Here is a 26,322-nt window from a genome sequence, read left to right on the forward strand (position 1 = left end):
TTTGGTTTCACATAGGAATCACAAAGAAATTTCTTTCAGTAAAATACCAAGGCAAGAGGCTTTCATTTTGCTGAAATTTTTATTTGTGTTCTAAGTTTCTGTCCTGATTCTGGACCAGTTTATGTGATTTCTATTTATTTACCTAGAGCTTCTAGTTTTTGTAGTGTTTCCTCAAAGAAAGAGCTAGTTCTGCTGCCTTAAGTTAGGTTTATGGTTAGTTCATGACGTGACTCTGAGCAGCATCAGCTGCAAGTAGCATCACCTGCCCACTCAAATACCAAAGTGGTGTTGTCCAAAGGACTATAAGGTGTTTCAGTACTCCCTCAATCAGCAAATGTGCTTTAATATCCTAACCTGTAGGACAGCTCAGAACAGCTTGTGAAGTTCTGTGAGCACAAAAGCTGTCCTGTCATACCATATTGTATTCTGCTGTGCCTGCACACTGGGAGAAATGGTTTCATAAATGTCTGGGCTCATGTTTCAGAGGAGAAATTCATTCACTTTACCTGTGTCACCATGGTGCTTTATTTAAAAATTAGTATTGTATCAATTATTAAAATAATAATAATATCATATATGCCATTTTCAATATATATTGGAAAAAAATAGATAAAGGCAATCACATTTCCTACAACAGTATCTAGTGCCTGGATTTAAAATGTTGTCAAAGGCTTTCATTTTTCTGAAAACTCTATATTCTTGCTGAAAGACAAAATAATGCCAAAATAATTTAAATTTTTTTTGGTTATAGTTCAAATTTGTCTGCAAATAGTGTTCTGCCAACAACTGGGACAGGAAGCATGTCTTTTTCTGTGAAGCTCCAGGATTCCTTTTGTGCTGCACAACTAAGATCAGTAAGAGACCTTGTGCTCATGAAATTTCTGAAGAAACTATAATCGTGGCTGTTCATTCAAAGTGAACTTATTTGAACTGAAGTCCCTATAAGTTCATCCATCATTAAAAGTTGGACTAAATTAAAAAGGGGGGGAGGGGGGGGAAATCACCTTACCTATATCTTAGCCCTACGATCAATAGAAAATTGTTTTGTGTCAAAAGAAAAGATCATAGAAACCTCCATTAGAATTCAAGAATGAAGTCTGCATACAAAAATTCTGAAGGAAAAAAAAACATTTAAAAAGAAAAACTGAGTGATTCAAGTCCTAGAGGAAAAACCTGGTAAGGAGACCACAGGTAAATAGATAAAGATGGTTTGCATAACAAAGCATTTGAAAAAAATACATCTGTGTTTGTCATTCTCCAAGCTGTACCTGAGTCACACCAGGGACAAACCCAAGGCCTTATTTAATGCATAATATGCAAACGGTAACCTGCACCTTAAAGAAAGTTCTGCGAAGAGAAGTCAAGCAGTTAGGCAACACTCCAGCAAAGCACTTAAGCATCTGCTACTAAAAAGTCCCAATGTAGTGCTAAAAAATGTACAGGACAACTCGAGAAGGGCAGTGCTAAAGTGACTAAAGAAAACAGAGATTAAACTTAATCATTTTGTTAAGTACTTTTGTAGATTGGGAATTTACACATTACCCAGCCTCAGGGAAAGAAAGTATTCTTGGTATTGCAGACTAATTTGTTGAAAGTTGCCTTCCTCTAATCTCTCTCTATTTTTACATCAGAATACCTCCAGGGAAGAGCTTATTTGACAAGACTCCAGCCCCTTCTGAGGGGAAGCAAAGGAAAAATTACTGCAGATGTCAGAAGGACAGCACTAAATCCATGCCTGTGGTAAACACACGGAGTGCCTTCCAGACTCTTTTCCCTCCATCTTCTGGTTGCCATTATGATCATGTGGATTACACCTCTGCAATCCCATATCTAGATGTAACATCAGAGTTTGTCACTCACTCAGAAATAGAGTCCACTTTAAGAAAAGAAGAGAAACCATCAACCAAGTCTTTTGGTCAAAGGTACCTGCCTAAATCAGTCCAAAAGCGAGGTAGCCCCGAGAACCAATTAAAACCCCTCACACACAATGGTTTCCTGAAAAACAACAGTTCCATTAACTCTACCAAAACAACAGAAGACTTAAGGAGAGCAAAAAGGCAAGAAGAATATCATGAATACTCCTCCTTTCACTCGTTACATATCCAGAGCCAGGGAGACTCAGAGAGCATTGCATATTTTTTCCCAGAGGATTACTTTGAAGGGATTCGGACAAAAATTCCACTGGCATGGCCCACTCCCAATGGCCTAACTGCTGCCAAAGCTCAGGAGATTTGTCACCAAATTCTTGCAAATTCCACCATTGGCTTAGCATGTAAAGGTCTCCTTGGAAAACAGATGGATGAGGCAACTGACATATGCCTTTTAGATCTGCAGCTCAAAGATGACGTGGCTTGTGTGAGGGCACTGATAGCCCTTTTGGAAAATGAATGTGAAAGAAGAGTGCTAAGAAACAGAAATAGTGTATTTCGTGTAGGAAATCAGCCATCTGCTACCCAGGAGGAAATCCTCACCATCCTCCGGTGTCCTGCTTTCTGTAATGGCAATGGACAATGTACTGAGCTGGGCTGCCAGTGCTTTGAAGACCACAGCTCCTATGACTGTAGCATTGCCAAAAGTAAGTAAAAAATTCTGTTTGTTCCTACCCTACCCATCTTTCCATGGTATTAGAGTTATTAGGTAGAACATCTGCACAGACTTGTTTGCTCTTCAAACAGTGCTACCAGTAAGATATTTGATGAATTAGTAATCAGTTTTTGACCTTGAAGAACCGATCAAAATATCTGGCTGGCTGGTCCTTCACTTTTTCGCCTCAGTAACTTTTTAAAAATGGATTTTACAAGCCCCTTAGCAAATTGGTTTTGCAGAAGTGATTTTCTTTACATCTGATCTATCACAGCATGCTGACAAGCAAACTTCTGACAAAAAAGAGGGTCCTACTCACCTCGTGGTCAATATTCATGTTAACACTGTATAGATATTTTTTTTTTCCCTGAGCAAGAGAGAATAAAATTTGAAAATTAATTTCAATCACAGTATCAGTAAAAAAAAAAAAAATATATAGAAGTTACAAAATGAACAGGTAACATTGTCAAAGTCATAAAATAGCTATAGGACATATTCAAACCTGCAGACCTGATTCTGCAAATATTTATGAATTACATTTACACAGGAGACTATCCCACTATGTTTTTTAATTCTTCACAGTTCAGTCCCTCAATCCAGGTCCAGTGTGAGTACTGACAGCGCTTGAGACTGCCACTAGGTTTTTTAATTCTTCACAGTTTAGTCCCTCAATTGATAAAAATCCAAGTCCAATGTGAGTACTGACAGCGCTTGAGACTAAGCACACGCATAAATGTTAGCCTTAATTTCAAAATGCAAGCCCTGCCTCAGCAAACCGCATAAGCTTGTACTTGAAGTTACATAAAGGTACTTAAGGCTCAGCCGTACAGTCGAGTTCCTGCAGCTTAAGAAGTAACAGTATTTCAGCTAAGCTGAAAATACAAGGTGTGCTTTCTCAACCCATCCCAAATGTGGGGAAAGCCTTTTTCTACAATGCTTAGGCTAATGGACATTATGCTGTATTTAGGACAGGTAAAGCTCATATCTAGGGTCAGTCTCCACGGCTTAGCTGAAACATCCAAATCTCCATCCAGCCCTGGGAGCTCAGCAGCACGTCTGATGCCACAATGCATTTACTAGCTGGGAAGGGATTACTCATGTGCCTCACAATAAATAAGTCTTCAGTGTGCTGACTTATAAAGTGGTAAAATATATCTTGAGGGTTTGGTTTGGATTTTGGGGTTTTTTTTGCCTTTTTTGGGGGTTGTTTTTTTTTTTTTTTTTACAGAAGGTTTAATTTTCAGAATAATTTCCCAAATGTGGAGGAATTAATTCTCTTTCGCATAGAGAATAACTGACACAAGTTAATGAAAAGAAATTTGAACAATTTGCAGTAATTGTCCAATACACAACTCAATGTTTGACTTCATTTCCCTGTGATATAGTCAAGTTAAGAGGATTGCTTATGCCAGATTTTTAAACTTTATTTTACTTTGCTATGGTTGAAATCCCTCAGATTAAAGGAAAATAACTTCAATATGACCATTCAAGTAAAAGCTAATGGCACCTTGTCTTCTTGCTGCGACATGAAATATAAACAAGGACAGAGCACAGAGCGCGGCCTGAGATTGCACAGGGAGGTGAGAAGTGGAAAACAAACATACATCAGCTGTGGCAAACACACTGTAAGCCATTACTAGTCTCCAGCCTGACTGCTTCGTCCATCTCTCTGCCTTTGTTTCCCAATCCTCCAGTTGAGGAAAAAGCAGTAGTTGGTCTCTGCTTCAAATCACTTCTGTTTTGGGAGTCTGGTTCATTAGAGTTCACAGTACATCAAATTGTTCCCTCCAGTTTTCCAAAGTGTCACCAGTATCCCAACTTCCCGCAGCAGACTCCTGCTCTCTCCAGCATTACCCGCCTGGAATCCTGTCCCACTGCTCTGGGGCTACCATGTGGTCTCCACTGAGTTTTTAGCAGAAGCATCCTCGTACTTAGCGTGGTCCCTGGGGAAGTAAAATCCTTTGGTGCTGGACCTGCAAAAAAGCCGCACTGTTGCAATTAGGAAAGTATACATTTCCCTTATTTTTTATTCTGTTCCATTTCCTGGGGGTGAGTTTGTTAGCGTTGTGACAAAATTAACATTGACAGCTTCAGCAGTTTTCCTAACACAAGGCAGAAGGCCCTTTTCCAAAATACCCATGCAGTTTAACCAACATTTCAAGGGCAGTATTTGATTTAAAAAGTGAATGGCCCTTGTTCTCTCTATCACACTGTATACAACCCACACTGGCTTAGCTGTAGCTAAGGACTTGTATTTTTTTTAAACCAATACCTTTAAAATATTTTCCGTAGGTGTAAACTTTAAGTACCGATATTATTCTTTATTTAAGAAAACCTACAGAACACATTAATAACTACTCGAGGGGAAGAATGCTTTCTAGCTAAGTAAAGCAAGCTCAGAAGAGAAAGCATTAAATAAAAATGTAGTAGAGATTGCCAATTTGAGCCACCAGTATTTATTTTTCTCTTGAGGAAAAAGTTGCACAACTTTCAGATGCACAGAGTTTGTCTTCCCAAGGGCCCACCTGACCTGGGGAACATTTACCAATTCATTTTCATTTTTTCCCTCTGTATTAATGTGATTATATGCTGCCCTCTCATCAACAGCTGTCCATCTCCAGAGGTGTAAAACAACAATCATTCATTGTATATTCCACAGCATGAATATATGCTGGGAACTTACTCCTTTGTACAGAAAGAAAATTAAAAACAAAACAGATTGTCAAAACTGACTGTTATTAAGGCTAGTAGAATTAATTTCAATCACCCAAATCTCTGAAAAATATATTTTTCTATCTACCAGCTTGTGCAGGGTAAAACCATGAACATACAGCATGGTTCATGGGGATAGACCCCTCAAGCCCATGGAAACCTCTGACCTGTTTTATGTGTGAAAATTCAGATCTTAAAGAGGAATTGCTGTTTCCCAGACATCCTCGTAGACAATAAAAAAACTACTTAGCAATTCATTGTGTGTTCCACATCCCAAAGAAAATATTTATTAAAAATATTTTAAAATCTGTTTTTCATTAAAATTAAAAAAAAAATATAGTAAAATTAGGCTGCTTAAGCAAATACAACTTTAAAAAAATATTGTCCACAGATTAATGAAAAAATATCCATTAACATTTTTAAGATTTTTTTTTGTTAAAGAAGGAATCCTCCTTCATACAAAAACCTAGGGGTTTGGATTGTTGTTTAATTCCCCCAAAATGAAGACACTAAAAATAAAGATATATTTCCTGAGTAAATTTACCTAAGACATCACGATATTTACAAATGGGAACAACGGTGATCAGGAGAGTTGCAAATACCTTCTGTAACATGGATTCCACAAATGCAAAACATTTTAGAAAATATACCTTTGAATCCCTAAATTGCTGCTGCTGGACTCTTCCTGAAGCGGGGTGCCAGAGCAGCCCTCAGCTTCTCCGTGTGCCAATGAGTGGGAGGCAGTAGGACTTTCCCCCAGTGCCAGTGGTAACAGCTTGAAGATTCTGCTTGTCTCAGTCCCTTTAAAGAAAAGGGCTTCCTTTAGTTGAAGGAACATAACATTGAAAATTAACTTCTCATCATGTTCAGTGGATATTTGTCCTCAGAGAAGCTTTTGAAATGGTATTACATCCTTACAGGAGGGTCAGTGATAAAATCTGGATAATTTGGTTTAATTCATAGAATCATAGAATCACAGGAAGGTTTGGGTTGGAAGGGACCTTAAAGATCATCTAGTTCCAACCCCCCTGCCATGGGCAGGGGCACCTTGCACTAGACCAGGTTGCTCAAAGCCACATCCAGCCTGGCCTTGAACACTTCCAGGGATGGGGCATCCACAGCTTCTCTGGGCAACCTGTGCCAGTGCCTCACCACCCTCTCTGTGAAGAATTTCTTCCTGACATCTAATCTAAACCTTCTTAATAATTCTAATTCTTCATACCATGGATAGAAGTGTAGTTCATAAAGAAGAAATTAAAAACAGGATGTGTCTTTTGGTACTCATTCTTTCTCTCTCCCAGATACCTCGGTACCAACTAACCCTAGACTAGTAACCAGTATGTGCTGGGAGGGCAATAGCAGAGGCACCACACCAGAGCCCAGCAGTGAGTGGGACTGGGCTGCTGGGTCAGTCCATCCCTTATACTACTGGTACAGAGATAACGTGCTGGAGAAGCACTTGAACCTCAAGCTGACTTTGAGAAAAATTGAGGGGAAAAAACCCGACCAACCAAACAAAAAACACCCCAGAAAATTCAAACCAAACCAAGGTAACAACCAGCACACTTAACTTTCAGAACCTTCCTCTTTACGGCATAACTGCAGAGAAGCCAAGAGAAGACTTCATAAAAGCAATTGGTTTTAGCGTTAAGTCTGGAGAGGGAAAAGTACTGCCACAGTCTAGAGTGAATTAATGTGGTGGACTGCAATGAGCCCCATGTATTACAGACTATTTATTAATTAATCTGTGTGATGTATAATATTTTTTTCTTTATATCCAAAATACAGAAACAGTATATCCATAAAAGTACCTGATCTTGGAAATGCAAGGTAAAGCAGATCTATACGTCCAGCCAGAGGTCAGAACCCCTACAAGGAGAAATAAAATCTTAGGTCTGGCACACCAATCACTCCGACACTATAATACTTAGAAACGGTCAGCTATTTAATTTGGTACAGACAAGCAAGATAAGTATTAGCGTGAGCTTCACCTTTAGCTGTTCTTGATTTTAGAGTTTTATTGGCAATGTTCTTTTAAAGACACTTGTTTTTACATTTCACAGGCAGAAATATTCAACTTGGACAGCATGTGATATAATAATACTTATTTGCAGGGAAAAGTACTACAGTATCACACAACAGTGATGTGTTTTGTAAACAGCAGTTCAAAAGACTGGAAGTCCTCAGAACTGAAGTCCCGTTGGCGTCACTAAAGCCAGGATTTCACACCAGAAAAGGCTGTTGGAGAGAAAAATTAAGATCAATCTCAGAAATAAAGCTGCGTGTTCCAACGGGAGCAGCTTGAGCCCCCTCACTGGCAGCTCCGGCACCCTGACCTGGCTGGCAGCACGCAGGCAATCAGCACTGAACAAGCACAGGCAGGATAAGCCTTTGGGCTTCTGTACTAATAAGCAGAGAAGAAAAGGAGGAGAAATTAAGAATTAAGTTTCTGCAAGATATATAAAACTGCTGCATCTTTCAATTTCTTTTAAAAAGACAGGACCGAAGAAACAGCAGAATGTGTGTAGTTGGAAATGCTAACTCTTAAATGCCACTGTTAGGAAAAGTTATTTTCCAGGAGAAGTTACATGAATAACGTAGGAGACGGCAACTCCTTTTGCTGGCCATATATTTTCCCATTAGTTCCAAAACAAATCTCCATCTAATTTTCTAAGGTCAGAATTATAGACGTGAATTAAAACTCCCCCAAGATCAAGGAGGCCATCAACATAATTCAAATATCTTTTCCAAGGTCACCTAATCTCAGCTACACTGCCAATATATAATAATGTGTTCTGCCACTGGTTTTGACCAGCACACACACACAGAAACATGGTCGCGTAGTGTTTTTAGGGATCAGAATAAAACGCATAACATACTTGGAATAATTTTAAATGAAAACATGTAGAAAGAGAGAAGTTGCGAAACGTGGCTTGCAGACAGGCTCACTCCTCTGCTCTGCCCGACTCCGACAGGAGCAGTCCAGGTGGCCAGAGCTATAATTATCCTCACATGAAAACTGCAATTTGGAGTTGAAAGGCACCTCTGAAATTTGGCAATGCTCCAGAAGCTTAGACTTTCTTAATGTTGCTTAACATTTCATAAACCCCCTCCCCAACACCTGTATAAGGTGCTTAAAAAGTCATTACGACTTGTAATTAAATGCGGAATCCAATTACCGCAGATAGCAAATCAGGTTGGTGCTTACCGTTTGTATGTACTGACCGTGTTGCTTAGAAAAAAAAATATCAGCACTAGTAAAGCACACATAGAGGGATGTAATATGCAGATTGTATGAAGCTCTAAAGAGCAATTACAAGATAAAAGGTAATGAGAAATAATAAGGACAAATTTGTTTCAGTGAAGTAGTGACACTTGAAGTTTAAATTTCTATGTGGAAACTTAAGGAAAAAAAAATAGCCAGCAAAGGAATCAAAGAGAGCAAAAAATGATGGTGAGAAGGTGAGAAGTTAACGCTTACCTGACACACTTACAGATATCCCATTTTCATATCAATGCATTTCAGTGGCGTTATTAAGAATTTCTGTGAACACAACTGCATTATCAGAGCTGTGACCCACAACCACACAGGTCCCCCAGACCCATCTGTGCAGAAGTTACATGAATTACATCCTGTTATTTTTAGAATGATCGTATGGACCTTTCTGAATTTATCACACTGCTCTGGGCTGAGCCTTGTTCATGTGCTCTAAATAAATAGCATTAATTAAAGCCCCAACTATTTTAAAAAAATAATTATATGGGATCAGCTATTACCGTTCCTCAGGTGGGGTTTCTGAATGAAGATGTCTCTCCCCTATTGAAGAATAAGCTCAGAGCTTTAATCAGGCCAGTCACGAAAGTTGAGGATGAAGTATGTATTATAGAAATCACACTGTTTATATAATTGTGCTTTATTTTTAAGCCTAATTCCTGTTTTCAAGGACAAAACATGAGGGAGATATTTAAAGAAAAGATTTAAATTGTTTTGAGATCTTTAGGTGAAAGGGGACAGAGTATTTCAGTTCTCTGCATCAAAGTTTTGCTTTGGAGGTTTTGTATGGGAACATGTTGACTTTGAAATAAATATGTTTCTCCCATTCCTATCAATGCAGTGGTCTTCAAATCCCAGATCATGGTGCCAGAATGATCATTTAAGGGCTGTTTGTCAAGTGAATGGGTACTTTTCAGAACATGCAGAATGTGTTTTGCCGATGTGATACATCACAACAGCGCAGACAGAACCATCAGGGTGCATTGGGTCAATAGAAGCTCTCCATGCATAAATTAGACTACTCAAAATGAAAAACGCATACTAGACTTCAAATTAAAAACCAGTTCGTTTCTTAAATCACCAGGACATCTACAAAGAAATGTACTATTCACCGTATGTAGATGGTAGCCTCCGGCTCTGAGACCAGCCTGTGGAGTTGGCGTGGCCAGACCTTTAAGGCAGAATTATATCTTATATCATCATAAGAGCCTCAGAAGGAGAATTACCTGACATTGTGGAATTTTTGTCTAATCCTCTTCACAGGAACTGATGAGGTTTTAACATATTTTTATAGGAGTAAACAAAGATAAAACAAAACCAAGGTTTTGGCTAATATGGCAAAACACTTTAGATGGTGATGAGGATGCAATACGCTTTAATACTTAATTTTATCAAGTTTTTTAAAAGCTTGTTTTCTTTTCAAATAAAAAGTCACCGAGCTTAATTCTACTCTTCTTTATAATAATTCAACTGACTTTGGTGGCTGTAGGATTAGCAAAGTCATGGTTAGTATTACTTCGGTGGAGTTTACATTACCAAGAAAAAAAATAGGTCTCTTTTTACAAATGTACTTTTCATTTTTCTTTTTTTTTTTCCTCATACTAATTATTGCCTTTTCCATTCCACAACATTGAGTTTTCTTATCTAGCCAGGTGAGAGAGGTTTGAAATTTTCCTATGCCTATGCCCCCCGTGTTCCCTCAAATATGCACATGTTCGCTTGACAACTGATGGACAGGAAGCGAGGCAGCGTTATTATGTTACAGTTTAGGAGGTAACTAGCTCAACTCTCTCTATAAAATACATTTTTCGTCAGTAATAATTTCTGCAAAGCAGGGAACACTTCATGCAGATCTCTATATACTGTTGCGACATAAACCACACTTTAATATGCTGCTTCCGTTCCCCTGGGATTGAGTTCTTTACATACAGCTTAAAGATATTAAGAAAATATTCTTATTTCCTTCAAGCTGACATTAAAGAATGAAAGAATTTTCACTAAGATATCAATACTTTGTAGAAGAGGGTCTATATAACTTGAAAATTAACACCTTTATTTGACAGGTTTTATCTCCACTTAATATAATTTTTTTCCCTCAGATTACTGGATAATCTTGGGAAATAGATAAAGAAAAAATAAAAAAATACATATTAAACAATTCAGAATATTATTTTCAGCTTTTTCATATTTAAACCAATTTTCAATTTAATACTGTATGCAAGCTGGCAAATGTTTATTTACAAAACACACTGTTTATTTCTCCCAGAGATCTACAGAGGAGTGGTCCTCATTTGAGTAAATTATGAATCCTGATAATAATAGCTTCTTATATGAATAAAATTATTCATTAATAAGTATCTACTGATCTAGGCCATAAAATTTTACACCAATATATTCTTTTCAGGCTAAAAGCAAAGGCAGCATTAATGGTCATATTTATAAAGGGCATAATAAGTAAATATCAGGGCTTTGGGATCACTCGCTATGAAATGTCCAAACATAACTCAGCTGATTTTGAAAATGCGCCTCTGGTGCTTTTAGAAAGAATAAACACCTTCAACGACAAAATTTAACACAAGAAACATAGTTAAAAATCAAAATTAAAAGAAAAAAAAATGTGAATCTAACCTAACTTACCACTGATGTATCCTGACACTGAGATACTCTGGTTTATATTGGTGGAAACTGATTTTTTCCCAGCTGCATAGAACATATTCATGGGTAATTCTCAGGGATTGACAAGCTTCATGCTAGTTTTTGAAGATTTTTTTATTTTCATAGACATTTTAGTTTACTTTATGGTGGTGCAGATGCAATAAACACACATCTGAAAAGGCAAACATCAATAGCATCCTTAATCTAGTGTTTTAACTCCCAGTTCTTTCCATGCAAAGCACAGACCTAGCTGACTGGAAAGAGGGCTATTAGCTTGATAGTTACAAAGTCAATAGAAAATTAATTTTAAAAGGATATCAAATCCTCATGATAAGGGACATGGAAGGTTGCATGCTCAGTGATCCATACTATTTCCTGCAAATCAGATCAGGGAGATTAGTTCTTTCTGGCGATTAGTTTATTTACTTTAATGTAAAGCAGTGAAAGCATTTCAGTGAAACACGTAGCTAAACAAAACCATTTTCTGAAGTATATAGAATTGTTAGAAAGGTTTACAGAATTATATGTCTGATCTAAAACTGACCAGAGCCAGACACTCCAGATGCATGACTATAACTTCTTTACATCAGGCTGTTTGCAGGCACCACAGGAAATTTCAGCCTTAAATCTTGTTAAATCCAAAACAAAACAAAAAGCCCTGAACAAACAACTTCCCTCCCCAAATACTCACACACACGCACGTGATAGATAACAAATTCCTGATGGTTCATGAGCTATAGAAGTAAAACCTGCAAAACATTAAAAGTTCTGATTTAAACTGGCCAAAGCCAAAAATTCAGAGCAAACCTATAACGCCTTTATGTCCTGCTTTATGTTGTGTAAAGAACCCACAATCTACCAGTACAGACTGTTCAACGATTGTGAATAAAAACCCAAGTGTAATAACTCGATCCTATTCTAATTCAGTAATTGTAAAAGTGGGAAAATTATTAAAGACAACCAATTGTATGCTAGTATGGACATAAGGACTATGATGACACCCATAAGCACCCTCTTGCCCAAATCTCTTTAAGTGACATCACTGCAGTCATTCGTGGGGAGCCGCAAGATGCTGTCAGGGTTTCTGCCCCAAAATGCCTTTGAGGGACTGAAACAGACTTTGGTAAGTTCTGGTTGCATGAATGTGCAACCAGAACTTGCATTTTATCACTTATCAAGGCTATCTAGAAAAGAGTCAATATTCTACAGGTAACAGCACATTGCTCTTCTTTCCTATTGCTAAAATAAACTGCTAGAAATCCTGTCAAAAATAGAAGGATCAAATAAACATAAAATGTCATAGTGAGATTTCTAAAGCAAAAATAATCTACCATATTGTTGCAGCACATGGATGCTTTTGGTGTGAAACTGAGCCAGGTCGTTTCTCCATGCAGTGAGTACTTGCAAAATGCTTTTCCCATCCTCTCCCAGGGGTCGGTTCTGCAATCCCTGCTGGGTCCCAGAGACCCTCAAAGCAGAAAACCAGATTCACTCCATGTCAGAGCATAGATCTGTAGTTTGGTGCTATGACAAACTGGTTCTCTGAGAACGGGTTTGGGAAGCAGGGACAGTCTTCTTTTACAAGCCAGGCAAGTCACTGGTGCACAAAATGCCTGGCAAACAGCATATAGATGCTGATAATTTTTCTTAGGGAGGATTTTCAAGTGATCATTGGGTTATGGATAACATGAGTCCCAGAATAATGCATTCAATAATTGTGTAATGACTGCTATAATAACCCGACATAAAAAAAAAAAAAAAATACAATATTTGTGCACGTATTTGAACAGAAGCAGATTCAGACTTGCTCCCTCCAAGCTGTGATAACTAAGCATCAGTCTGCTCTGGTCCAGAAGCCTCATAGCTGTGATAGCCAGATGTCCACAACCATGTCAACAAGCTCTGGCACAGCAGATTGCTCACCCAGCTATTTGATGTCAAGGACAGGGCAACTGGGCAACATGCGCAATTTTCTTTTGCACTTCAGAAAAGCTGTGACCATACCCAGCACTTATGATCTGGTTCTTGATTTGCTTTTCATGACTTAGGTTGCTTATTTTATAGACTGATCCAGAAAAGCAGGGCAGCCCATTTCCTTTTCTTGATTTGAAAAAAATTCTTGCCAGTTTTAATTTCAGGTCTGCTGCTCCAGCCCAAAAAGTTGCACGCGTAGCTTTCAAACATTGCAGAAGAATGTTTATTTGTGTTAGGATACTTTTCTAATCGGAAGTGGAACCCCAACACAAACCATATCTATCCATCAGTAAGACTCCAATATGTGTAGTTTTGCAAGATTCTAGATTTTTGGGTCAACTGTCTCCATTTCACTGCTCATCTGTGCATACTTATTATTTACATAAGTAACTACAACTAATATCTATAGAACCAATCATGTAATTATGCAGGGGTTTTCAGGTATATTATGTAGCCTTTGCTCCTCAGGTTTGACTAGAGGAGCAATGCTTACAGAAAGAAACTACACTGTCAGCAGCCCCGCACTTACTAATCCTGCAGATTCCTACTAGGGGTAAAGCAGAGGGACTGGGAGGGTCCCTCTCTCTCAGGAAAAGGCACAACGCAAGTATTGCAAACCAACAGCACAGATCCCTTACTTCAGTCTAGTTACCTGAGGTCTGGCAGCCTTATAGATGCAGTCTTCAAGCCCAGATTCCTCTCTCCTTCGTATTCCAAGACAGTTATATTAAAACCTAAGATGTTTTTACTTTTTTCCCCAGTGCCTCCTGCTGTTCACGTGTCCCAGTGTGATGCTCTGCCAGGTGACATGCATTTCAGGTGTGTTTGCTTGGTGCGTGTGCAGACCAGCCATGAGAAATGCATTGAGGTGCCCATGCCTGAGCCAGCAGATGTGAGCACAGAGTTCCTTAAATCCTTCTCCATCGCTCCTTAAATCCTCCTCCATAATGCGACTGCACCCTGCCACCCACCTGAGACCCAGGTGCTACCCTGAGCTTCAGTTTTTATCTACCAGTGAAAGTCAAAGTACACTTTTGTCCAATAGGCCATACAGACAAGAGGAGGAGAATGTTCTGTCCCAGATTTTGTTATATTTTGGCATTCACACTTGTAAACATAAATTATTAATATTCAAACAGATCATACTTTTCACAAGCTTGTTCCATACACTGGCTGATTTCCTGCAGCTTTCCCTTCTGCCTCTGGCTTGCCCCTCCACAGACATCAGACATCCATCCCAGCACCCCACGACCCCCGCTTTCTCTGGATATCTGCACTTTCACCCTTACTCTCGCCTTTCCCAGCTCTTTCCTTTGCTCCCATCTTTTTTCCCTCCAATCTTCTGCTGAACTACTTGCAGCTCTTTTGCTAAGATTTTTCAGGCTCTGCAACATTTCCTTCTCACGTCTCCACTTCTCTGGCCCATGAGCATATGCTGTGCACAGGCTTATTAACCACCCATCCTCTAACACAGGGAGCAATGAACAGCACCTAAACCTTGACTGTATTTCCCCTGGCAAGAGCAGGATCCCTGTGGCTGAGTACTCAGCTACCAAGTGCCACGAGACTTTTCTGAAGCTAATGTCACTGAGATTTCACCCTCCATGTTAGGCTGAAACTGGCCAATATATGCCAAAACTATAAGGCAGAGGGAAAGACACACAGAAAACCATACTGAAACCAAATTACTAAAATGCCAATACCCATTAAATGTGATATCTCATTTTAAAAACCAGTTAGATAAAAATAATCACCATTTTCAAAAGTGATGTACTGCCTATGCTGAGATCTAAGATCTGAACTCTAGTATCCATTTGTTTAAAAAATGAGTCATTATAATTACTTTCATTTCCCATCAGACTTTCTCCTTCGTCTTCCCCTCCTCCCAACACTTCCTGTGAAAGGTCTTGGTAAAATCTGCATGGGGACTCCATCACCTCTGTGAACCTTCTACCCCTTTCACCAGAAAAAGAAACCTCATATTCAACCCAATTCAACCACAACTTGGCAAATCTTGAGAGGATATATCCAAAGCATATATGGTGACATGTCCTTCAGATTCAGGTCAATTTAAAGATGTACAAAAATGTGAACAGGATTATTTGAGAGAAATAAATACAAAAAGCTGTGCTGATAGTGTAAGTCATTTCAAAGAGCACTGAGGATGGATAATCTTGCACTGGCCCTGTCACTGGTATCACAATAGCGTCAGGATCTAATAAAGATGTAAGGAAACCTTCGGGGAAGCACACGGGCTTCATGGAAAAGCAACCAACCTGAGAGTGCGTTGCTGGAGGAGGAATGGCAGTGGGAGCTCACTCCTGTGCCTCACTCATTCCCAAGTTATGAGATTTTTACTTCATCCACAGAAGCTTGAAGATCTGCAGTGATAATAAAAATGTTAATGCAATCTGAGCTACCTCAGTAGTAGTGGGACTAACTATTAAAATCTCATGAAAAACACAATGAAGCATTTTTTTTATTTATTTTTACGCACTAACCACAGCAGAAGACAATTTATCAAACCCATTCACTACATCTGACTAATAGCTTTGTACATTACAGGAATTCACTACAAAGCGATGAAAGCTGATAAGCTGCAAAGCATTTCTCTTCTTGTAAATATTGCAAAATGTCCAACAGTGCCCCTAATACTGCTGCAATAAAATCAATTAAAAAAAAAAAAGAAAGAAAAGCAAAAAGCATTTCAGAAGTACAGAAAAAGTCTTTTCACTATTTTTCACATCTATGTTGCTTTCCTTCCATTCTCTGGAAAAATCAGTCATGCAGCTGTGTCGTTACAGGCTGCAATCTGTTGGGTTCGCAGTGTTTAAACCACATGCATCCCAGTTACAGCTCAAATGGCAGAGCCCTCAAGGAACAGCAAAGTTCTGGGGAAGGTTATCAGCCCAGCTTCAGGGTGTTTTTTCCCTTGAGTCAGATCTGAACCAATGTACCATTAAAATATTAGGCGACACAGAGCTCATGTTTTAGATAACCTACAGCTCAGAGAAAATTGATGGGTGATATTGCTCTGCCAGAGCAGTGGTGAAGGGGCAGGGAAGAGGAAAAGCTAAGCAGCTCTCCCCACCAACAGGGAAAACACCTTGCACTACACTGCACTGCTGTACACCGTGCCTCCGAGGGCTCCCAGTCGCACCCCTGCTACTAAGTGTCGTTGAGGAAACAAGAAGCAAATTTTCTGCTTTGTGTTATTTATCATCACAGTGGCTTCTCCTGACCACTGGAACTACAAATGTTACCAATAAAAATGCAAAACCACTATCCTGACTGACTGCTGCTATTGGCATAGGATACTAGAGACATTCTGAATGTTGTGCTCTCCAAGTCATGATGCAAATATCTGCCCAATTATGTTTTTTTTCTAAAGTAAAGATGGGAATTCTGCCATCCAATGAACTTGAAATGTCACTCTGTAAAAATAACCCCAATATGAAAGCAATGAGCAATTTTAAATGGTGAATGTACAAAGTACCCCAGAACACAAATGAAACCTTCCCTGAGAATCATAAAACATTTTGAAAACAGTAATGGGTGAAATTGAAACTTGTAAGGAGGGCAGCACAGGCTGTACATCACTTAAGCCCTACTTAAGGCCTCAAAATAGGATTTAAGTGAAACTTAGCTGGTGCATGACACTTGTGCTGACACTGCAAAGCTGAGTGCCACCCTGTAATGACCTAACCCTCGCAAGCAAGCATTCCTTTGAGGATCATCACTTTTACTGCATCCATAGCATTTAAAAAAACAAACAAAACAAAACAAAAAAAACCCCAAACCTGTCTTTTGCACTGCTGTTTCACGTTATGAGGAGCCTGGTGGCACAGTCATCTTCAGGTATATTCATTTTTCATATTCATGCTATGGCATGACACTCTCCTCTCAGCTGTGTTCCCATCCTGCTACCTGGGTCAGTAGAATTGTTCCCACTGGAGACCTTTTATCATGAAGATGCAGCTCCCGTTAATTGATTTCATGAGACGTATAACACTCACTGATACATCTTGCAGTACTGGGAGGACAGGGCAATTATTCAATGAGGGTTTGCTGCTTCCCATTTTGACAATTGCTGCTCCTCTTTCCAAGATAAATTCACAGAGATGCAAGAAGAACCCAAAGAAAAGAAGTAAACCAAAACAACGAGGGAAACCACCACCACCACCACCAAAATCTCTGATAAACCAGAACAGAACAGCATGTAGGTGCTACTCTCTAAAGCCTTATATCTCTCTCTTACCTTTTCAGACCAAGCTTTGGAAATCACAGGCTTAGAGAATGGGGGTCTCTGCAATGTCCGTGCCTCTGACTGCACCAGGATCCGGGTGTTCGGCCTCGGCTTCAAAGAGTCTCCCAAACTCCACTGCGAGGTCACCAGGTTAATTGTAAGCACCTCCCCGTGGGCTCATAAAGTGTTGATGACACTGTCAAACTTTGACATGTTTATATGAAAGTATTTTAGCCTGAACCGTGCTGAGTGCCATCCCTCACTGCCACAGCGGCATGCAAATACCTTCAAAACCCATTGCCAACACGTTTGCTATGAGCAAGAAGAGCTGAAAGGGCTCAGCCCTTCCCAGGACTGGTTCCTTGGAAATGCAGAGCTATGCATTCTTGCTGATTTTCTCTGGAGGGTTTTGTTTAACTCTTATTTGGTTCAGCTGCACTGTAGTGCGGTGAAGCCTGAAATCAGAATATTATTTCTCATTTTGTGCATCTGGTATCGGTACGCTTGGTTGTGTTCCTAAACACATCTGAATGGTACGTCGTGTGGTTAAATAAAAGGTTTCCTCACCATAGTTACAGAGGCTCTTATTTGAATTTTCTTAGTCATAGTTCGAAAGCAAATCAGAAGTTTTAATGAGTATTAAACCCATCTTTTCTGCTAACACTATAATTTTATTATAAACAACTATACACAGTCAACTAGGACTGAATTATTTGGTGTATCAGCATACTCAGATATGAAGTGTTTGATTCATCTCATGAATCCACCTCATGAAAGACTTTAATTTCAGCCTGATTCCCATTCAGTGCTAACAACTAATGGGGCACAGCTGAGATTTGCCTACCATGCCAGCTTAGGGCTCCATAGAATCCCAACTAGCAGTGATGCAGCTGATCTAGATAAGTAGCTGACATTGCCTCCAAGGAGCAATGAGCTAGCTGCTGAGCTCCAGGAGTAAACGCAAAGCTGCTCCACCACGTTTCCCTGCCTCATCTCAGCAGTTCATCCCAAGCACACACCACAGCACTTCCTAAATCAGTAGACCAGTTGCATGCACAGATGAGCATGGTTTGCTTTTTATTGTGGCTATAGTAACAGCATTTATTTTAAGTAAACCATCTGAAAATGCCTTATATTACTAAGTAAAAATATAAACGTATGTTGACAACTGGAATTTCTTTGTATGAGCCTTCAGCTTCTGCACTCTCCTGTTTTATTTTAGCATCTCAATGGCGAATGGATATCAAGAGAACGAGAAACCACAAAAGCAGATTTTCTCAGCTCTGAGGCTGTTGACTGCCAGATTCCTCTCCTGAACATTACAGAGACTGAGGCTGTGCACTTTGTGGCCGGTGATGAGCCGTTCGCAAGATGGCAAGTGAAAGTAGGAATTCCTTATGTTTCTAAGAAATTATTTAGAAAGAGAAAATCAGATGTCATGGCAAATTAAAATGCAAAGCACAATTTGCTTCCCTTCAGAAATTAAAGTGCCTGTAGAAACACTCATGTTAATGTCATGTAGGCAAAAAAAAAGCCACCAACCAAACAAATATGAGGTAAAACCAGGTGTCTTTGTAGGCAATTCGAAAGTGCAAATTACAATCACTTCTCCAGGTAGTCACCTGAGATTAATGCAATTGTACTAATCAATTGTTAATCATTAGTATTTAATTTCTGGAAACCCCAGCTCAAACTTCTCATTAGGCAGCAAGTATGACAGCTTTCACTTTCTGGTTGCAACGCTGATGCTTGGGCAGAGTAGAAGCAGAGCATTGGCTGGTCCTGGGCAGTAAGTGAGGGCCAGCATGGTGGAAGCAGATGAAGACATGGACATGGTCATGGTCTTGGTCTTGACTGACTGCAGGAAGAAGCGTGTGCAGTAACTGCTCATGCTGGTTTCTCTGGTGTGGTTTTAGCCCCTTTTGTGCACAAAATAATACCTACTTTCAAAATATTTCCAGGAAATCAGTGCCTTACTGACCCTGTGCCTGCTACCCATGGTCTTGCTCTCAGCCTGGATGGTGATTTTCTGCAGATTGGTTGGGGTTTTTTTTAAGACAGAGTTCATTTAATGGCTCCATAGCTGAGAAAAAATACATTACCATGGTAAAAAGACTGCAGATGTGCTTTGACAATTGCAGCATGTAAAACTGAAATGCTTAAGACCCCTCACTTCACTGTGGTGTCACTGCCTGTCCTGCACCCCACAGCTGTCAGTACCACAGACCAGGCCAGGGACCAGCACTGCCATGTGGCGTAGGGGAGACAAAGATGGCAGTGCACATTTTCTATCTGGTAATTTATTTTAGATAGATGGGGATTTGTGTTTTAAGAGACTGGTGCAATATCTCTGTGGGAGCAGAGTCTGATCATCAGCTACCAGGGTGGACCTTGTACTTTCCTTTTGGAGAAGGAGCATCAGAGTGGGCAAACACCAAGTCTGAATCAAGAGAGCAATTCCTGTGCTTAGGACTCCAAAATTTTCCTAAGGTCATACTGAAACCCTGCCAAAAGTGAGGTGAAATGCTGCCTCATGATGGAAGGATGAGAGAGGCAGAAACCATCGAGTTCCTTGGCCAAGAGGACAGCTGACAGTTCTGCACGTGCACAGGGCTGTTTCTCCAGTGTAACCGGGATGGCTTCCTTGCAGCTCAGGTGTACTACAATGCAGTTTGCTTTCAAGTGCTGCCTTTCAGCCCTGAGGAGGTCTGTACAATTCTCCTCATTTTTTCCCCCTCAAAACACATACAGAATGTCTCTTTCCTTGAACTTAATTTCAGGAAAACCTCTGCACCTCTAAGCCTTCTGCCCTTTCCCTCTCCTTCAAAACCTGCAGAAAAAAACAGGTTTATGGTTATGCAGCGAATGCACAATTAAATCGTCTCAGTCCACATGTGAATCCTAGTTCTCCTGTGGATCTTTTTGGTGAAGGAATTGGGAAGGCAGAGCTCAGTGCCCGGTTTCAAAGGCAGCTGGCCTGACATGGCATTGCAGAGAACAAAACGATGGAGCTTTTCAAGATAAAAAATTATTTGAAATTAATTCCACAGATGTTCAAAAATTTATGCTTCGTAAAATTCCTGATAAAATTTACTACAACACTGATCTTCTGGATTATGTTAATAGATACTTTTTAAAATGTAATTAAAAGACCCTTTAGAACCAAAAATTAAAACATTTTTTTCTGGAAATACCAACATTCAATATGTTCAGAATCTCTCTCCCCTCCCAATTCAAATTTCAGAGAATTTAGGAAAGTTTCACATAAGCTTTTGTCACTACCAGCATTGGGGAAACAGGGGCTTGACAAGCTCTTTTCAGTGCTCTTTCATTTTATCTGCTCTTCTATTCATGTTTCAGATTTTGCTCATTCTTTCCATGACATTCTGCTTAAAGCAGATAAGAAAGTACATGGGGCTACACCAGAGCATTTGGTATAATTAGTTCAGATATCAAAATACAAACTCCTACTTGGGCAGCAGATGACTTGGACGGTCCACACAGATGCCTGGGTGAAGAGGTGAAAGAGTTTGGCAGGCACTTATCTAATTCAGGAAGCAGATCTCACTTATCCTCAGTTTGTTATCTTTGCCTGGATTTGTCAAGAGCAGAAAAAATACTTGTTAAAAAGTCAGCAAGGCAGAAACTGAATTTGAATTCAGCAAGATTTTACAGCTTTCATTTTTCATTTACAAATATTCACACAAGTCAAATAATTTGTAGATTACGAGTGATAAATATATCCAAGATTGTCTCATGATGAATTAAATACTTCAGGCAGAAGTGACAGAACTCCTGACTTTCCTGACTGCTTATCCAGAAGAAGTGGCTCTTTCTTCCCAGATGATAGATACATTTAGGCAATCAAAGCAGAACTCTAATGCGTCTTTGGCTTTTGAGGGCCACCCGCATTTGAAGAGAGGTTTACTCAGCTTAGGTCTCATTGAAGTATTTGTTCCACATCACTAAGGTGACTAATGGAAAAGCAATTAAAAAAGCTATAAAACAACCCAATTATAAAAAGACACCAAAATGGATGTTCATAATAGAATGCAGGGGGGGGAAAAAATACAGGTTAAAAAAAAAATACAGATTAAAAAAATAAAATCGACAAGAGTTACATTTCACTCATGCTACCCACTTCAGAGAGAACAATTAGTGCAATTTTATAGCTTTTTATATTTTTCCCTCTCTACCCATTATTAGTGCACCAGTATTGAGACAACATTGGACACTCTGGTAGAAGAATTAAATGAAATGTAAATTGCATTAGGAATAATATACTTTTAATGGAAGTCTTCCTGCCAATAAGCTCTGTCTTTCAGTGAAGAGCAGGTCTTGGGATGGGTTGCCTGTTTTACTTTTTTCTCCTCTCAAACCTTAGCATAAGTTCTTCAGTTCTTTTAAAAGAGTTTTTACCTTTAGTACAACACACAACAGTCTAACATCTCCACTTCTTTCCTGAGCGCAGGAAAAAAGTTTTTTTTTCCTTAAAGCTATACCAATGAATTTTACCTCAATTTAATTTAGCCCAAAGAAGGTGTCTCTTTCACAATTTCAAACTGTAAATACCCATGAATACTGCTTGTTTACTTCCTTGTGTTGGTTTCTGCAGAAACAAGTGCTCAGCTCACAGTGCATTTTGAGCTGAGAACCACATGTGAAACTGTGGGAATAGCTACCATATTAGATACATGGCAGGGGGGTTAGAACTAGATAATCTTTGAGAGCCATTCCAACCCAAACCATTCTACGATTCTGTTATGTTCCATGAGCTTTCACATCATTCTTAGTGAACTTATAACTGATGCTCTTTATCTTATGAAATTTATTAATTTTTACTCTCTGTATTTCCACTTATCTTTGTGCAATTTAGCATACATTGTTTCTGAGAACTGAAAAAGTTTATTAATTGATCAAAAAAGTTTGTGCTCTTGACCTTGTGCAAATTCCTTGTAAAGGGAGTGAGAATATTTCAGCTTTAGGATCACAGGAGAGATGGAGGTCTTGGGGGTTGTTTTTGTAGCAAGAGGACAGAAGGGGTACCCAACTGATCCAAAGCAAAGGCCTTGTTAGATCTGCACAACAGCAGATTTAGTTTTATTGTGATAAGCCAAAACCTAAAAAATACCTGACAGAAAGGGCTTTGCTTTCCTGCTGGTGTTCATCAGCGTTTACAGTATGTCTTTCAGCTGTGTTTTGCATTGGGGAGCTCTTTTAACATTCACACATCTCAAGAGCTGTCACAATGCTTTCTCAAAAGCTAACCTTTTCCACACTAGTCTGGAATCTTTTCATTGTTATTGTAGAAAAATTGAAATATACTCACTTAAGCACTTCATATTGTGTAAGCATTCATATATGAAAAATGCCATGCTAAGTTAAGGATTTCTAAATTACCTACAAGTACAGGAAACTGAGCTGGGAAAGGGTGTGACTGTTTTTCTAACACACCTTCCTCTGCAAATGGGACTGTTGCCCTCTGGTATTATCCACACTACACACTAGTACCTTATTTTTTAAAAGTTAATTTAAATCACCTAAGAAACATGCTTGCTTTTTTTTTTTTTTAACCCCAAGGTGTTTACTTGCTGATTTGCCATTAGTAAGAAAGTTGTCCTGAATTTCAGCCAAAAAAAAAAAAAAAAATCTTCATTTCATTTCACAACTCCTTGAAAGACACCCTTGCAGTACTTGAGTACCTATGCAGTTTCCACAGGGGTGTGGTAAAATCCCTCAGAAAAAATAATAACGGCAATCAGAAAAATTGAATGCTAGCTGAGCCAAAAGATCTTTTGGTTATAAACGAATAGTTTCCAGTTAGGAGCATTAAGCAATTTGTTAGCTTGCAGTAGAGCCACTCGCAAGTGGTTTAATTAGTCTTGCTGGCAAGCATCCAGTTCAAGGGGGCAACGGTATATGCTCCAAAATGAGCAGACAGTCTCCATATGGAACATTATTACTTATAAGGATGATTTTTGTATCATTTAGATCACCAACGATGGCTTCCAGTACAGTAATTCCAGAGTGCTGACCCTGTACGATGCAGTCTGCCAGGCCTGCCAATTCCATCCAACCGGACTTTGTAAATTAAAGGTAATTTAAAGAGCATAAAGGTTTAATATGAATCGTTCATCTCTTCCTTAGCCCTGTCCCTCCCTTTGATGTACTATGTGTAATAACTGCTTTAGAAGAGCAAAATCTATTTCATAGGTCAGCTTCATAGCCTAACACTTTTCTCTCTTTCACAGTCTCTTGTCTAGGATGGTATTTTTTCATACTTACGTGGGGTATGAATACCTGATAAAGCACGCTTTATGGTGGTCCTTTCACAGACAGACACTTCCAGAAACACCATGGTTGACAATATTTCTATGTTACAGCTATTAATGGAAGTAAATAAGCCTGAGGAGTCTCCCCTGAAAGGCAGCTTACCTTCACTTTTGAAGAGTCCCTATTTCACCGCTCCTAGCCTGTTCGGTCAGGGCACTGTAACTGTAAGGTATAGCATTTCTATACCCATTTTCTGCCTCAGAAAGAGGTGTACTAAGATGTATGTTATACGGTTTTTGTCACATGAAAACACCTTTGAGAGATCACAAAACACTGTTGCTTACATTAAACACTGCTAACTACAAACATATAGTACTCTGACAGTTTCAAAACCGTAATCAAAATTCTAGTGCTATGTTTTAAACTGCCGACATGATAAGGAACTGCCTAGAGAGCACTATAACCCTCTGCTTTCCTGTGGACATACTCCTGTAACATCCCCCATCCCTTAAAAAAGAGCTTACCTACTCCTATTTTCTAGAGGGTTGTGTTAGACAACTTTTCTGTTTTTCAGTGGGGCTTTAAAAAAAACTTTTGGAGGGGTTTGGGACACTGCTCCTGTTTTCCTATCCCTAGGCAAGTATGAGCAGATAGGAGACCACCATTCTGCATTCTTATAAAATGAAGGTTAATCAGGTATATCTTATTTGCCTCAGTGTTCTCATTAATACCAATGGGAAAATACAATTTTCAAACTTGTACTGATTGCAACAACATACCAGTTACCAAAATAAGATGAAAACTCATATTTTTTCAAATAAATCAGGGAATAAAAATTACTTTATAGGCCCAAACAAGGCAAAGCAACTTAAATTTCAGATTAAAATAATTGTGTCAGAACCATTTCAATTAAAGCTAAGGTATAGGAGTTTTGTCAAAGGCTTTCCTTATTCTTACATTTTTGAAACTCAGAAATATAGATGTTTTCTCAATATGCTGGTGTTCTCTAGGGATTATAATAATTTCTATCCAAAGACGCTTTAAGGGACTATTTGAACTAGGTTTCCAATTGCATCAGACCACATTCTAATTACCCCTCTTATAACATTACTTTGTAATACCTAAATTGCTTCCAGAAAAGGTGTTTCAATTAGGGGACATTTTATGTCAGGCTATTTCACATTCTGTGTTCCTCTTTTATGAGGCCCATTCTGTACCACACTATCACATCAGAAAAAGCATCTTTTTTATCAGAGCATCAAGCCTGTGAAAACAACAATGTAATAAAATCTAATTAACATCCAGATTTTAATGCTGAAGGTCTTACATGTTCTATCATGCCGGGGCAATTATGAGAGTCCTTTTTGTTTCTCTACCTTACCCATTACTCTTAAAGCAGTATTCTTTAATATACTGACTAATACACTTGGCAAAAGAGCCTTGAGAAACTAATACCACAAGGCCAGTAACAGAATACACACTGGTCTCAGAAAAGCAACGTGTATGCAAAGGAGGGCAGAGGAAAAAGGTATTTGTTCCCTGGTAGCTTCTCCTTCTGGTTGTCCTGCTATAGGGGTGATATCCCCTGTGTTTCCAACAGAGTCCCACGTGTTCCTGGAGTGAGCAATGTCAGACAAAGTCCCATCTGCAGGTGTGCCCTCACCCAGGCTACAAGCAATACGCATAACTCTGCAATAGGACCTTCTTGTGGCATAGACATTTAATTATATCAGTTAATTATGTCCTTGTGTTCATTCCTCAAAGTGTCTTCGGCCCTCCCAGAAGCCACGGGGACTCCCTGGCACCAGTGATGTGTTTAGTTGGTGTTTACACTCTCATGGAAGCTTAAAATTGATTGAATGCAGCCCTTTATTCTGCTTTTATATCATTGCTTTTTTGTATTTTTTTATGAAGAACCTCCAGAAATAATTAGATTACCAGAACAGGATTCCAATATTTCAAATGGAGTTTTTAACCAGTCTGAGTTTTTGTTACTCTCACAGAGCTCAATTTGAGCTTACCTAATAATCATCATATTAGTAGTCACAACTAGGAATAGTGATCACATACACTACCTAAGCGTGCAAATGAAAACAAGAAAGTCACACCCTGTTGCATTCATCTATAGCAAGCAACACCACATGTTGCCTAAGCTAAAACATTCACAGCTACAAGGAATTCACACTAAATAAACAGAAAACTTACATGTCTTGTTTTCTCCGTTGGGAGAAAATGCCATCATTTAAAGTGCTGCTATTTTGTTTCAAGATACAATGAGTTTCTGCTTATCTCCAGAAATTATTAATTGCTAATTTCTTATTTCTTTTTTTCCTTACCTCCACTTCTCACCCATTTTAATTTCCTTTTTTTTTGGCAGGAAAAAACTTGTAATATAGATGGACTTTGCTATGGTGAAGGAGAGTCAAGCCCTACCAGTCCTTGTCTTCTCTGTGAACCTGACATTTCTAAATTCACTTGGTCTATTAATGAAAGTAAGACCGTTTTTATCTAAGATTTAGAAGCACTTAGCTGGGAATTTATGGCTCGGTCTATGAAATATATGGTTCCTTCATTTGGCTAACATGAATCTATCGTGCATAATAGT

General features: G+C 39.1%; 1 protein-coding gene across 1 annotated transcript in view; it reads left to right on the forward strand.

Annotated features, from left to right (window-relative positions):
• Nucleotides 1–26,322, forward strand: part of LOC104510363 (von Willebrand factor D and EGF domain-containing protein-like) — a gene marked incomplete at its 3' end in the record, with an annotated part of 95,753 nt that overhangs the window by 23,969 nt on the left and 45,462 nt on the right. Inside the window, exons 8-12 of the mRNA XM_010152591.1 lie at nucleotides 1,632–2,575; nucleotides 17,465–17,601; nucleotides 18,667–18,828; nucleotides 23,436–23,540; nucleotides 26,095–26,209. Coding sequence (XP_010150893.1) covers nucleotides 1,632–2,575; nucleotides 17,465–17,601; nucleotides 18,667–18,828; nucleotides 23,436–23,540; nucleotides 26,095–26,209 — 1,463 coding nt within the window. The remainder of the gene's footprint in view (nucleotides 1–1,631; nucleotides 2,576–17,464; nucleotides 17,602–18,666; nucleotides 18,829–23,435; nucleotides 23,541–26,094; nucleotides 26,210–26,322) is intronic.

The sequence above is a fragment of the Eurypyga helias genome, unplaced genomic scaffold, assembly GCF_000690775.1.
Source record: "Eurypyga helias isolate BGI_N326 unplaced genomic scaffold, ASM69077v1 scaffold3505, whole genome shotgun sequence".
NCBI lineage: Eukaryota > Metazoa > Chordata > Aves > Eurypygiformes > Eurypygidae > Eurypyga > Eurypyga helias.